Source organism: Pomacea canaliculata, linkage group LG11 (genome assembly GCF_003073045.1).
Source record: "Pomacea canaliculata isolate SZHN2017 linkage group LG11, ASM307304v1, whole genome shotgun sequence".
Classification (NCBI taxonomy): Eukaryota; Metazoa; Mollusca; class Gastropoda; order Architaenioglossa; family Ampullariidae; genus Pomacea; species Pomacea canaliculata.
Genome location: NC_037600.1, coordinates 22,488,477 through 22,502,843, shown reverse-complemented (window position 1 = coordinate 22,502,843; position 14,367 = coordinate 22,488,477). Strand labels below are relative to the sequence as shown.

At 39.4% G+C, this 14,367-nt stretch overlaps 1 protein-coding gene across 1 annotated transcript; it reads right to left on the bottom strand.

The window, feature by feature from the left end:
- Window positions 1-1,041: 1,041 nt before the first annotated feature.
- LOC112575118 lies at window positions 1,042-9,793 on the bottom strand. The gene is made up of 10 exons (XM_025256703.1): window positions 9,534-9,793; window positions 8,678-9,036; window positions 6,484-8,449; window positions 5,930-6,063; window positions 4,506-4,649; window positions 3,128-3,334; window positions 2,719-2,832; window positions 2,280-2,471; window positions 1,970-2,110; window positions 1,042-1,601 (listed from the first exon to the last, which is right to left on the bottom strand). Exons 4-10 carry the CDS (start codon window positions 6,054-6,056, stop codon window positions 1,402-1,404), a joined length of 1,125 nt encoding a protein of 374 aa, XP_025112488.1. The 5' UTR covers window positions 6,057-6,063; window positions 6,484-8,449; window positions 8,678-9,036; window positions 9,534-9,793; the 3' UTR covers window positions 1,042-1,401.
- Window positions 9,794-14,367: the final 4,574 nt, after the last annotated feature.

Genomic DNA, 14,367 nt, shown 5'->3' with positions numbered 1-14,367 from the left:
GCCCTTTAGTCCGGAATTAAATGACAAAAAGACGCAAAGATTCAGTCTGACAAATATGCCTTAACGACACTTCTTTTTCCGATTCTACACTACTGACCAGCATTCCAGTCTCATACAGTTACAATGTGTTTCTTATGCTGAGCCTTAATAATATACAATTTAAACAACTACAGTGTGAAGAGTAGACTAATCTGTTATTTATTACACAGAAAGATACAAAAAATAGGTAAAGATATAGATTAGCAATTTAAAGAGAAAATGACAGCAGTTTGTATGAGCAAACAAATGTTTAATAATAAAAAAATCATTTGACCGTTAATTTTACCTTTTTTTCTTCTTCTCTTCCTATTTCCCCGTCTTTACCCGCCTGACAGCTAAAAGAAAAATTTTTATTAGTGATTTTGTGCATTAGCATACTGACAGATGTACATCTGTCCTTGTGCTTCATATCGTATTTTAATGATTTAAGTCAGTTAAGTACGTTGCTTCGCTTAATACAAAGTTCTAATCTCTGAATCTTTATCACTTTTGGGGGAAATGTTGCCCATTTTTCACACAACTAACATCCATTCCATATTAACCGTGTGCGCAGCCTAGGCTAAAATATACCTAACTGGGAAAACTTTACATTTAATCTGAACTCAAGAATAAATTCTAACAATTTTTAGTTCATCCTAGCTCAAAATGTTTTTATCAAATATTATTTCAAAATCAGTATCATTAAATTATTCAAGTTTGGAGTAAGCTGGTGTGTTTTAGTTCCACTAAATCTACAAATCTTCAAAAACATAACTTGGCTGAAAATATGATAGTGAGGATACCACTAAATGTATAAGCTTATAATGCGGTGTGATAACTAACTCTTTCGTCAAAGAATAAATGTCGTGCACATTGAAAATAAATTATGAAGAATGCCTTCCTCACCTTTGCTTACATTTCCAATGATATAGAATAAAGCCGCCGATGACGATCACAAGAAGAACAATAAGTACGACGATTACAATTATATAAACATCTGAAACTACAGTGAAATAATTTGTAAACTTCTAATTTTTTTTCTAACATAAAATAATAAAAAGCAATATTAACTGTAGTGAAAAACGTTGAGATTAGTTGTTACAACACACTGAGATAAAGAGTTTTAAGGCAGACACTTTCTTAAAAGAAAATTTCAAATTATTTTGTATTTTTACAACTGCCTGGTTGAACATTCTGTGACTGTGTATAAGATTACCATTAGTTAATAATAAATAATACAAAATGCCCCCAAAAAATTATAAAGCGGGAGGGACAGGAAAGCAAACAAACAACATATGAACTGTAAAAGAAGAAACAATAGCATTGTTGATGAGTGAAAAAAGCAAATACAGAGAGGAACCAAATAACACCTACCATAGACTTTTACCTACCTTTATTGGCGCTAGGTTCTGTAGGCTCGATCTTAGACATGTCAGACGAGAGGATGAGACTACAAGGGTACACTGCATTTTCTACACCTAGATGTTGCGGAACTGTGATGATGAGGTCTTTGATCTCGTAGCCCGATGCTAAGTTTCTGTCATAATAATCATTCTTCCAGGTCAGGGTAACGACACCAGTGTCTGTGAGGAAAAAGATATCAGTGGTAATCAGAATACTGACGTGTTTTCAGGAGCTGTGATGCTTTTAATACATTCCCTTCCACCCACCGATATAATATTTAGTCAAAAGGCTATAACATCATATATATATATATATTCGTGAGATCATCGCCAGTTGTAACTTGGTAAATAAATAAATTTTTTTGGTCTTCTTTTTAGTTTTGAAGATATCGTAGAGAACATAAGTCTTCATAATATATGCTTTTCTGCAGTAAGCAAACAGTTTATTAAAACGGAAAAAATGTGCTGTAAAGTTGCAATCGGAAAACACACAGGTCAGAGGATGGTTACTGAAGTGATCAAGGTTTGATTATGAAGTCATAGCTTACCTTTGTTGTCATCAACATCAACATGCACAGCGCTGAAGTTCCACCTACGGCTACTGCCAATAACTGTGACACTCAATCTACACATCAATGGTATGTGTTCTGTGTCATTGGCGGTGGAAGTGTTTAAGGGTGAGGGCAGTTCTAAAGAACAAAAGCAGAGCAATATTATAACAATAAAATCTAAAAAAAGGCATGAAACTTGTAAAGTCTTACACACGAGACAATTACCAGATCTCATATAAAATAAAGGTAATAGAAAGTGAAGATAGTAGTGAAAAATCTGATAATAATCCCTGTTTTTGTATGTTACCTTTGTTAAGTGCAAAGGAGCAGTTTTCATACTTTTTTCCCGCAATCCTACAGCTGTACGTCCCTTCATGTTCATCTGAAGCGCTGGGGATCCTGACAGTCACGTGGTCTGTTATTTCGCCATCAAATACGTAGCCACGCCCAGTGTGACAGTTGAAAACTTCTGCTTTTTGTTTGCACCTTGTTATAACATCTGCATATGTAGAGTTTGGTAATCAGTTTTAAAATGGACACGTGGGTTATTGAAAATATTTATAATAATTCGAAATATAGGAAAAGCATGATAAAATGTGAAAATAACAAAAACTTTACGACTATCTCAAAAATGTATCCAAAGGAACTGCTCAATAGTGATTATGCCCCAGGAATGTGGGAATTGAAAATTCTGCTGTCAACGGTTATAAACTTTGAAGAAATTGCTATATGATAGACCCTCGTACCAGAATGATGATAGATAGCAAAGTCTTCTCTTGTCTTGTTTAAGTAATCAGGGAAATAACAAGTCAGTGTGGCACTGGAGTTTGATATCACTGACGGGATGTCACACCTCACCTCTGAAACAATTTACATTTGTAAATTAAATAATTCATATATTTATCTTAGTCTATCCTTAGATCTGTGAAGTGTCTTCATGATTAAAAGTCCCGAAAAGGAAGGACCCTATGTCCTGAAAACCTATAGTGGATATTTACCTGTGCATACTCGCATGCTTGCCTCCTAGCCTCATGTTGTGTGTAGGACAATACTACATCCCCTTTTACATTGTACACGAAACTAAAATCCCACACAATCTTTAAATGAATGATAAAATGTAATGAATAAATATAAATATTTAGTAATACTTCTCACCTTGTTTAATCCTGAATTCACAAGCGTTATTGTCGTGATGATTAATTTGTGAGATAAGGCAGGCGTATTTTCCAGTAAATTTTGCAGAAGCTTGTGGAATTTCCAGTGTCAATTCGTGAGATATCATTCCGTTGAAGTTGTATCCACTTTGCACGAGACAGGTCTTCTTTCCCGCCAGCCACCAGCATTCCAAAACGTCATCTGCATCTTAATTTGATACGCCACAACAGCGTCAAAGTTGAAAACAGTGTTTTGTTGAAAAATACATGAAAGAAATAACGTATAAAAAATTAGAATTTCGGCATACACATGTTAATTCTGAAACGTTTCGATCATTAACATTGTTATTTATTACAATGCTCCAGAGAGCTGAGCACGTGGTTGACAGTTATGACGTACTACCCACTTGAACAGTAGAGCGTTACATACAACATTCACGTCAACCACGACTAATGGAACTATAGCAGCAGCAGCAACAACAACAACAACAACAACAACAACAACAACAACAACAACAGATTTATCAAATATACAAATTATGCATAATACCTGCATGCACCCTTTGGCTCCTGTATTCAACAAAAGGGTGATAGTACTATCTGTCCTGTTTAAATGCTGTTGTGTTACTCCTGTTATAACTACCATCCACTCTCATAGATACGTCACCTTAGTACAATCCCAGTACAGGGACGCTACCTGGCTTCTTCGACGGTTGCTTGCTCTCCCCCCCCCCATTACACAGTGTACAGCACACAGTGATATGCACCCCGATGAACAAGGCTACGTTGAGCCATCTAACGAACACCACCTTGACGTCACATACACCTCCCGGCTCCGGTAACTGGAAGAGCGGATAAATACACAGGTGTTGTCTCTACCTCTGAGAACTGACTTCTCCTGTCTACCTTGCCCAGCTCTCCCACATTGTCTAAGTTGTGATCTTGTGTGAGATCTTTCATTAGCATTTTATGTGTGTAATAAATTAGTTTGTCTTGTACCGTTAATTTTGTCTCTGTCATCGTTGTGTGGTCGGCGCTCACCTGCGATTCGACAGGTACGTCGCGCGCCATCCGTGGCCAAGCGAGTGTTCGTGTGTTTGTGCGGTTGTGAGCGTGCATCCGGTGACGGCGGGAGCGGTTGCGGACAAGTATGACTGCTATTAATGAGTTCTTACTTCCTTAACAGACTAGCAATACACCGAAACAAAAATAATTAGAAGAACATCGAATTTTTAGAACTGATATCAACAGAATTGCTTACATGTCTGGACTAGCAGCTTAAACTACGTGGTACCCTGTTATTTCTGTACTAACGGTGATGACGACGGCGATGATGATGATGAGGAGGAGGAGGAGAAAAAGAATTAATCCCCACACACCTTTTTGTTCTTGTCCATTCTCCGGCTTGTAGAAGTAGATGACAACAGTCTTTCTCGTCTCGCTGACATTCTCAGGAAAGTGACATGTCAGTGACGTGTTTTGCATTGGACCCACGGAAGGCACATGACATGTGACACTGCCATCTGTCATGACACAAAATGCGAAGTAAAAGCACAGCTGCAAACTGTTTATCTTTCCTGTTTAATAACTGCTAATGCAGGCTTTTTAATACATGAGTGTTCGTATTCAAGAGTAGCCGACATTGTTAGGAGACAAACAAGTGAACAACATCGTGATGGAATTTTCAGAAAAAAAATATCATTAAAATCGTCCACTAATGAAATTACTAAGAAACAATGTCAGCTTCGCATTTCACGACGTAGTTACTGAAAAATGTATTAGCAACCACATGCTGGCTTACTGCAGTACAAACTAACAATAGTCTATTAGGAAGACAGAAGGATAAAGACAAGGAGAGACAGAAAGGAAGGACTCTGGGTTTCTAAGTCAGGTTAGCTGCTGTTTTATGTTGATCGTAGTGGTCTCGCTAATTAAATCTTATACTAAATAAATTGTCGGATTTCTTCTTTTGGAATACTGTCGCCATCTTGCTGAGGGAAATAACTTGGAAGAATGAAATTACGGCTTGGTTGCACCCTCTCCCTCTCTGCACCACCGGCTGCTACTCTTTCTTCATTAAAATTATTTACCTCTTTCTTTGGTGAAACTATGCAATGAGTACTTTGTTCTAAAGGTATGCTTTCAAACTTGCACATAAGCTTATTGTTCAAGATTCACATTCAGTCTAACTTTAAATACTCGAGGCAGGCTTGTAGCACTCAATACTGCATGAAGCTGAGACCTATTAAAGGGAAATGAGTTTCATTTATATATAATTATATATATATATATAATTAGTTTTGTCTTTTGAGCTCAAATCCAGCTTGGAAATAAATTCTTTAACAACCAGAACTTATCATATAAAAAGTATATTAACACGGTAATTAGGAGTAAAGAAAAAATAGAAGGGCAAGAAATAAAAAGTTCATTAACTGTGGGAAGCCGCATCTATACAGAAAATGTTTACCACAAAGTTCTCAGGAGAAAAAAAGTAGATATACATCTATGTGTGTGTGTAATGCGCATAATTGGTGTGTGTGATATTTGTACCAAGCATCTTATACCCTGTTAAGATGTACTGCTCGTTTAATATTTCATTAAAACATTGACTGCAGCTGCCTGATGATGATGATGATGATGATGATGATGATGATGATGATGATGATGATGATGATGATGATGATGATGATGATGATGATGATGATGATGATGATGATGATGATGATGATGATGATATGAAGAAGATGGATGGGGCGCCAACTGTCATTAAAATCATCATCTCCACCATTATACAGATGCTCACCACGCGGAGGATGTGCACTGGAGAAAGACGACAACAGACGAAGGATGACGATAACCAGTGTTGTTTCGATGAAAAGGAGATATGCAGGCCACGTCAGGAAACGAGTGTGGAGCGGTTCGCGCACCATCCTATAGCTAGAACAATTCGCATTCATACTTATACCTCTGATTGCACTGTAACACTGATTACTGTAACACACTGGTATAAGTTGTACACATTATCACACAAATAACTGCTGTTTGCTGCTGACAGCGCTGATAACCATGCTGTTACCGGTTAGTGTGCTATGAAACTTCAAATGTGCTACTTTTCTGAAGGCTGGCCACCACATGTAATCTGTTAGCACTAAAACAAACTCTCCAGGGCATGCTGGGGGAAGATAGTTGTGAGGTTGCCAATCATAACACAATATGTCACAGATGACTGCCTGCAGACAGCCGCAAACAGTTTTAAATTATTCTGTACTTGTGGAGGATTCGATACTGTGGATAACTGGGTCATTGTACATAAGATAATGTGTTCAAGTATATCTCTGTCTCTCTATGTATACTTGCCTGAAATAGGTAGTCAGCCATCCAGGTCTGAAGAAAGTAATGTCCGAACATCAACAGATGGTTTTTATCAAAGCAGTTGAAGTTTTGCAGGCCGGCAAATCAAGAAATTTTGCTGACATTAACTGCTGAGTTTGCTACTCATGGCGAACAGGAAGCAAAGACCGGAAATTCGAGTAAAGAGAAAATCCGAATGCTATTTTTACACAAGTGGTGAAGGTCTAAGAACTAGGGCCTAAGCCCGGTTTCAGATGGTCGCCATCCATACTTGTTGTCATTCGTGATAGCGCAGTGGAAAGAAAAATCATAATCAATTGTTGCCGACAGCACTGTGACTAGTCCTTCGTTTCGTGTTTGTTGTAGTTGAAAAGTAAAAGACAAGGTAAGACGGCGAGACCTTCAGCCTTTGATCATTTATTGACGCCATTATTGGGTTCATATCAACGGGTCAGTCGTCAATATTAGAAAGATACATTAGATCAATTCAAGATATTAATAGTCACAGCAAATGACCCTAGAAGCGGTCCTATGACAAACCAACCCGAGGTGCAACTGATCCTTGAAGAAGATGGGGACATTTCAGGTTCCGTCCAAAAAGCGCGCTGAGACGGATTCGATCTTCTGGCCAGTGCAACATGGATCCACAACTAGTATTTGATGTGACCTCATGTAAGAAAGAAGGCGAAATGATAGGGTTAGAAGGTGATGCTTTGACTAGATACATAATGCAGAGTGTCGATCGTCATGATAGACATGTGGAAGGATTAGCTAAAAAAGAAGAAATAGATTAGAAAGATAAAAAAGAAGCTGATAGGATAGCAAGAGAGAGAGAGAAGCTGAGAGAATAGCCAGAGAGAGCGAAGCGAAGAGGACTTCTGAACTGAAAAAACTCCGTCTAGAGAGAGCACCGGTCCGATCTGTCAAGAAACAGTGGGGGACTCCATTCGCTAGGACTTGAAGAGTATATTTCTGAACTCCCCATGCAACGACATAGACGAATATTTATGTCGGTTTGAAACACAAGCCCGAATACTTAACTGGCCGACAGAGATGTTTCTTGACAGATCGGAACGGTGCTCTCTCTAGACGGAGTTTTTTCCAGTTCAGAAGTCCTCTTCGCTTCTCGTCAATATTAGAAAACTTTTAAAAAACACCCCATCAACAAAACATCAATAGACTCTGTTTCCTACCTTACTTTCTTTCTATACATACACAAGTACAAACAAAATTTATTCTGCAATCTGGTTACATGAGAAAAAAGCAGTTCAAAATAACTGAACGGACTAAAAAAAGAAATTGAACTATATTAGCTATTTGTTGGCACAAACACGTGTGAAATGCAAGTCCTGTATCAGGTACAAAAATTAAGTAAATCATTAATATGTGGAAAAGCTCTAGCATCATCAATGTCCACAGATACAAAGACAAGGAGTGAACATAACCCCCCCTGTATGACAATCACATGATATTTTGACTTCAGCCTGACTTTTGTGTGCTCAAGTTAAGCTTCATTAAGGCATCTATCCAGCTACAGTTAGTACAGCAGCCAGTGTGGTCAGCTGTTTCTTTTTATAACATTCATCAGCTTCGTGGTGATTTATTATACTGGGGGCTAGTCAGCAAGCGTAGACAATTACAAGTTGTGATGTACAGTGGGACATGGAGAGGAGTCGGGCAGGGCTGGACAAAATATTAAAAGTGGGATCAAGTTCAACGCAGACGACGACTTTTCTCTCCAGACCACGAACACCATTAGCATCCGCCACCCACACCACGTCACTGCGGGCCGTGGCCACGTCCTCGATGTCCTCATCCTTCATCACCCGCACTGGGATACCCGCTTTTTTCAGTCCTGTGATCATACCCATGTCCACTCTAGCCTGTCCCGAGCACAACATCAGCATGTCTCTCCACTGCAGCTTAGGTGATGTTGTAGTGCCTTCAAGAGAGGATGTTGTCAAGATCTGTGCTGTTAACATAAAACCAGTAAAAATATAACGTGCCCACACACACGTAGGTAGAAACAGAGAGACTGTAGACAATGATGAAAGACTTCCGATGTACACCTTATGTCTTTGTCCCCTTTCATTTGTTTAGAAGGGTTAGCTCATTGTTCACTTCCACTTGCTTATTACATTAGTTTATGATTACGTGTTAACTTTATTTATCTATAAGTGTTAATTTCCAATGTACGTACGCAGAGCACCAACACGGAGACTGTCTAGGACGCTGGCCACCTCACGACCGCACCTGACACAGTCAACTGGCCTGTCACCTGAGTGACCCTGACCTCGGTGATATAGTCGTCTGACTGGCGGGCCGTCTGTGTGGTCGGGTACACCTCGCTCTCTATACGGCAAGACAAGACGGTCTCTTGTGATCATCTCGTCCTGCTCGACTTCCCTGACGACGGCCGGTGGAGAGCGGAGGGGTCTGGTTAAATGTTCCACTTGCCAGCCGGCGGGTGCGTATCCATGGAAACAACTTGCCGCCCACAGATGGAGACGAGGAACTTGTGTCAGCAGCTTGTTACAGAAAGTCTGAAAACTCTCTGATCTGTTGAAGATTTCACCAAATACATGTGTCAGATGGTGTTTGTTATTGTTGTCTACGTTCACATATTTCTACTAGTTGCGCGTCACAAACAGTTTCGTATAAACATGTTTCGCTGTCTCATGTGTTATTTAAACACAATGACTATTTCTTACCTATGGTGTTACTAAGTCTCAATGTTAAAATACGATGTTGGTGCAATTTTGTATTTTCTAATTATTCTCTTTTATGAAGACGCATGATGATTCACTCTTGGTCAACATTTGTTTCATTGTCAAAGAGTTACTTGCATGACGATAAGTTAACAGTGTAAGCTGGGCAGAGTTAGGGAAATCTGATACATAAGGAGATGAATTATGTACAAGACTATTTAAAAGAGGCGAGAGTTAAGTATATTTTAAAGTTTTCTTTTTTGATCAGTTAAAGTTGTGTACTAGATTTGTTCAGATGTTGTAAACTCAATCAGGCATGTAATGAGTATAGTATATTTGTTCTTATACTTTCTCTTCCTCATTAGGTCGATGTATATTTCAGGACCCGCTTCATCAACGATGACGTACAACGACCCTCCATTCGCCGCCTGTGACAAGTCGTTGACGGCCTTCTCCACGTCTGTACCGACATTAAGATCACACTGCAGGAGGTGAGGCTGACCACGTGACACACATGGTGACTGTAGTGTCTTTACTGTCTGCAGCAACAGGTGATACAACATGCTGCACGCTGCACGACTCCCCCACCACGTACTGACAACGTAGACGTGGTGACCCCACCGCAGCCACTCTATGGCCATCAGCAGCAGCACCACAGTTTTACCTGTACCGGGCGGTCCGGTGACAAAGAGTGTGGGAGGCGCCGTGTGTAGCAGGTGAACTTGCTCCGGGAAGAGTGTGATGACAGCAGTATAGCACTCTCCTGTCCACCACACGGCCTGACCCAGGGTCTTGTCACTCACACGTGGAGGACATGTGCATGGCACACTCACTGTTGTCGCCGGACCGCAGAATCTAGCACATATTAAAATAATAGTAGTTATACTTAGACTTTGTAAAATTACAAAAAAAATCCCAACAAAACTCTACACCTAGAAAATAATTTATTTCTCCAGTTTTACTCCTACGCCCCTTGGATTGTCAGAATGAAGTTCTGTTAATTTAAACATCCTGACTGCTTCTTACATGAGGTTAGCGCACAGTCGCAAATATATAATATCTTTAGTGAGATAAGGAACAACTATTGAAGTTGTTGACTAGTATCCAAGTGGAAGAGGGAAAAAAGTTGCTGAGAATGGTGTCTCTTTTCGTCTCAGGATAAAAACTGGTCGTATCTGTCTTCATTTAGAATTTTTTATTTTTATTGCCAGAATAGTTGTAAATATTGGACCACCATCTTTTCGAAGATCATTATAATTATCATTATCTTCTTTATTTTCTTCTTTAACACACATGTAATCTGATTATTAGGTCTAGAATTGCCTTTTTTAGGTATTTTCAAAGCTTAATTAACCAATTTTATCATTTGGTTATCAATATTTTGGACACCTCAGTGTATTTTAATGATACATATAGTCCTCGATTTACGACGCTGCTCCGTTCTTACGCGGTGTAGTAACCCGAATTTCGACGTAAGTCCGATCCTAAGTTCATACAGTACTGTACCATAATAACAGCACAGTACTGCAAACACTTAGCCTATCCAAACACCTATCCTAACACAGCAACCTCATTAATTATCAATAAACATAAGTACAGTACAATATTGTGCAGTACAGTACGCTTTGTTATCACTGTCGCTTTCATAGGAGCAGATCCTGTCACGTGTTCAAGGATGCGATCTTTATCCTGGATAATCGTAGCGACAGTCGAACGACTAAGTCCTAATGACTGTACTGGACTCTATGACTTCCGCCGCACGTGGAATGAGGCGCACGTACAGTTCGTAAGTCGGAATGAGCGTTGTATAAAGTCGTAACCACGAAACGACGTAACTTGAGACCGTCGTAACCCGAGGACTACCTGTTTATTAATTATTTACCTGGCTACCAGTGTCTTGTACACCTCAAGTGTCATGAGACTGTCAGCTCCAGCCCCAGCCACACGTCGCTGCCACCAGTGTCTGAGTTCCCTCAGCACGTGACTACTGACGTCACACGGGGTCTTGGGGTCAGACAACTGATCACAGCACAGACACAGACGTGGAATGTCAGCGGGGTTTAATGTTCCCAGACACCAACACAGGTCCTGTGATAAAAGTAGAAAAAAGTATAAGCAAAGGTTAGGAATATGAATCAGTAAGAAACGAATCACTTTCCAGTAATACAGTAAACGTTGTTTTTTTTATTAGACTGAAACTCATTAGCTTTCGATGTTAAACACAATCCTGTAGCTAGTTCTGCCCTTGTATGGCTTTTGATAAAAATTATTTAGTGCATTCGGATGAGCTCAGAGGAGGTTTGACGATTCCAGTGCAGCTGCAACCCTACAACAGCAGTTCTACTGTATGCTGAGAGTGGTGCATGTTGATATTGTTGTGAGGATGGTTAATGATGGGCTGACTTCAGTGGAATGCATTATACGCTGTTAGTAAAAGCAATATTACAAATATTCGTCATTTAAATATAATGATGTGAAGAATCAACAATGCCTTATTCCTACATCTCTTGTATTTTTCACCTTTGGAAAGCTTGCATAAGCGCTGAATGTTTCAGACGGGCTAAATTTTTTCAAAAGAAAAAAAAAATTATGTTTGCAGTTACATCGCGACATCTGTATTGTCATTGTCTTCATCTTATTATCTCCATCCATTGAGCCTTTTATGAGTCACTTCAAAAAGATTTGCACAAACGGTGAACCGAAATTTGAAAATGAAAACTTTTCATGGCTGTCCCTTCTGACAAATATTAAACGACTTTTGTCGTTTATTCTCCGTAGATACAATTTCGTTATTTAAATGAGGATCATTGCTATACAGAACACAGAGATATACAGTGGATGCTAAGGAGTTGTTTCATTAGCAACGAAAGAGTCATTCTAGGTTACCTTTCTCTATTGAAACAGGGAATATCGCGGTTTGAACTGCCGCTATTCGATGTCTTCGGCAAGATGGTACTGGCACGAAGTTTTGGCTATGAATAGCACGATCAGTTTCTACCCAATAAGCATGGTAGCTTTACTTCTTACCTGAGTCAGCCAGGTGTCGCCGGAGATGGCCTGTTGAAGTTGATCAGTCGTGAGGTCGGGGAAAGCGATGGTCTTAGTGATGCGCAGACCGGGAGCGATGTCGGACACCAGGTGAGACAACATGGCCTCCGCCTTGTCCAGCCGAAACACGGCCTGTTTCAGTCTATTTCTTCTGATGTTGTCTATATCCTGCTCTGGCATGTTCAGTGCCTGTATGTTGTCAACAAATGCGAAAACTTTACAGACGACAAGACCGTACTTTCGGTGAATAAGAAGCACATCAAAGTCTTCATATTTGTAGTTTGGTGGCAGATTAGGACGGTTGGCAGGTATGAGGAGATGGGCAGCCGCTATAGCGTAACAAGGTTCCCCCAGGAACTGTTTGAACTGAAGCTGACTGAGACCAAACATGACTTCTACAGTTTCTTCAGACATTTGCTGGAGACAGACGAGAACTCGCTGCATCGCAATGTCCTCTCTGACGTCACTGTACTGAACACGAGGAGGCTGAGAAAGACAAATCTTTATAGTAGTGGATGGAGTCGTCGCTGGTAGGGTGGACTGATCAGCCCGGCCAGGTGCTGACTGAAGGACCAGAACATCCTGACCAGATACCGACTCTCTGGTCATTGGCACGCGGTTGAAGTAGACAGGAGGCAGGAAGTAGGCGCGTGAGTCGAGATCAGGGTACGCGGCCTCAACCCACTGGAGCCAGAATGTCTGGGCTTGTTCTAAAAATTGTAACTGATTCAAAATCATTAATTTTGTTACTCTTCATCTTTGCCAAGGTTATTGACTTCGTTAATTCCGGTTATTTTAGCTCAGCTTTTTATGGTCTAGTAAAGAAAGAAAAAAAACTATTGAGTGTGCATAGACAAACCAGAGTACAAGAAGAAAAGACTACAAAGATCTACAGCCATTATGTTTTCAAGGTAACAGCATTAAACTTTAAAGGCTTCTAAATTTAACTGTAAAACTCATACTACAGGCGAGGAAGAACAATCATGCTACACGTTTACAAGATCATTGCACTGACTGCGCATGCGTGCACATTTTGAATCCACATTGTGTTGATTTTGTACATTTTTTATCAAAACTGTACCTGCGTATATTGATGTATGGTGTAAACAACTCTTAGACAACTAAGCTCTCTCTGTGACCACCCAACGCACTTCAATCCTCGATAGCTACTAAATGTCCTGACAAACGTGTCTTTTCTAATAAAGTGCCTGGACACTGGATCTTATTTCTAAACTGTATCTCACTAATTATTCTATAAACTTAAAAATGAAGATTGAGAACTGAGACGACCTTTCTAAAATGTGCTATTTAAGTTATTTATTTCACAGCGTTTTTACCTTTTGTTTTGTATTATTTAGTTTGGCAGATGAACGTACGACCTCTTTAAAACTACTAGACTGCCATCTCAAACTTTTGAATTTCCCACTACAATTCTGTCTCTCCTAAAAATATAACCAAGTTTTAGTGTCTCATAATTATGATATTAATGGACATTGAATAAATAAAATTGTTTTGCACTCGCTTTATGCTGAAAAGTAAAATTGCACTTATTTTGACGAAGAAAATGCTTATTTTGACTACATATAGTTTAAAATCTGTTACTATTATATGCTCTGTCTCCGCTAAAACCTTTTTTAAACATATATTTTAGAGACTCCAAACACTTGTTTATTTGGTCTACATAGTGGTAGAACATAGTTTTCGCCCATCTTGTAAGGAAAAAGCGGATTGCGGTGACAGAGAGTACCAGCGCAAGTCAGGCGACGATTTCACCTGTTACAAAACTGTACACACAGTATGAAACTAGAGCCTAAACAAACAGAGCTGACTGATTTTTAAGTAGATGATTTTGTACAGTCCACAAATATCAAAATGGTCCTTGGAGGAAAAAGTCCCAACCTTTTGGTGTAGATCATAGCAAAGAGCTTCTGAAATCTTTATACCATAATAAAAAGATTATATTTTGAGGATCACTTCTTGAAGAACACAGTGTTAATAATGTAATGTAGAATAGCTTTAACCAAACATTTCCATCACTAAAGTTCATTCAAGCCCCAGTCATCACAGAATGGCAATGAAACATCATGTACCTGGTAATAATAAAAGTGAAGACAAAGAAAACTTGTGTCAATGC

Excerpts from the sequence above, each read along its gene's own strand:
- LOC112575118 (XM_025256703.1), bottom strand. The coding sequence starts at position 6,056 with ATGGTGCGCGAACCGCTCCACACTCGTTTCCTGACGTGGCCTGCATAT. Across the intron at positions 4,650-5,929 it reads CAGTGCACATCCTCCGCGTG|ATGGCAGTGTCACATGTCAT; the intron begins GTGAGCATCTGT and ends GTGTCATGACAG. Across the intron at positions 2,472-2,718 it reads TGCTATCTATCATCATTCTG|ATGTTATAACAAGGTGCAAA; the intron begins GTACGAGGGTCT and ends CTACATATGCAG.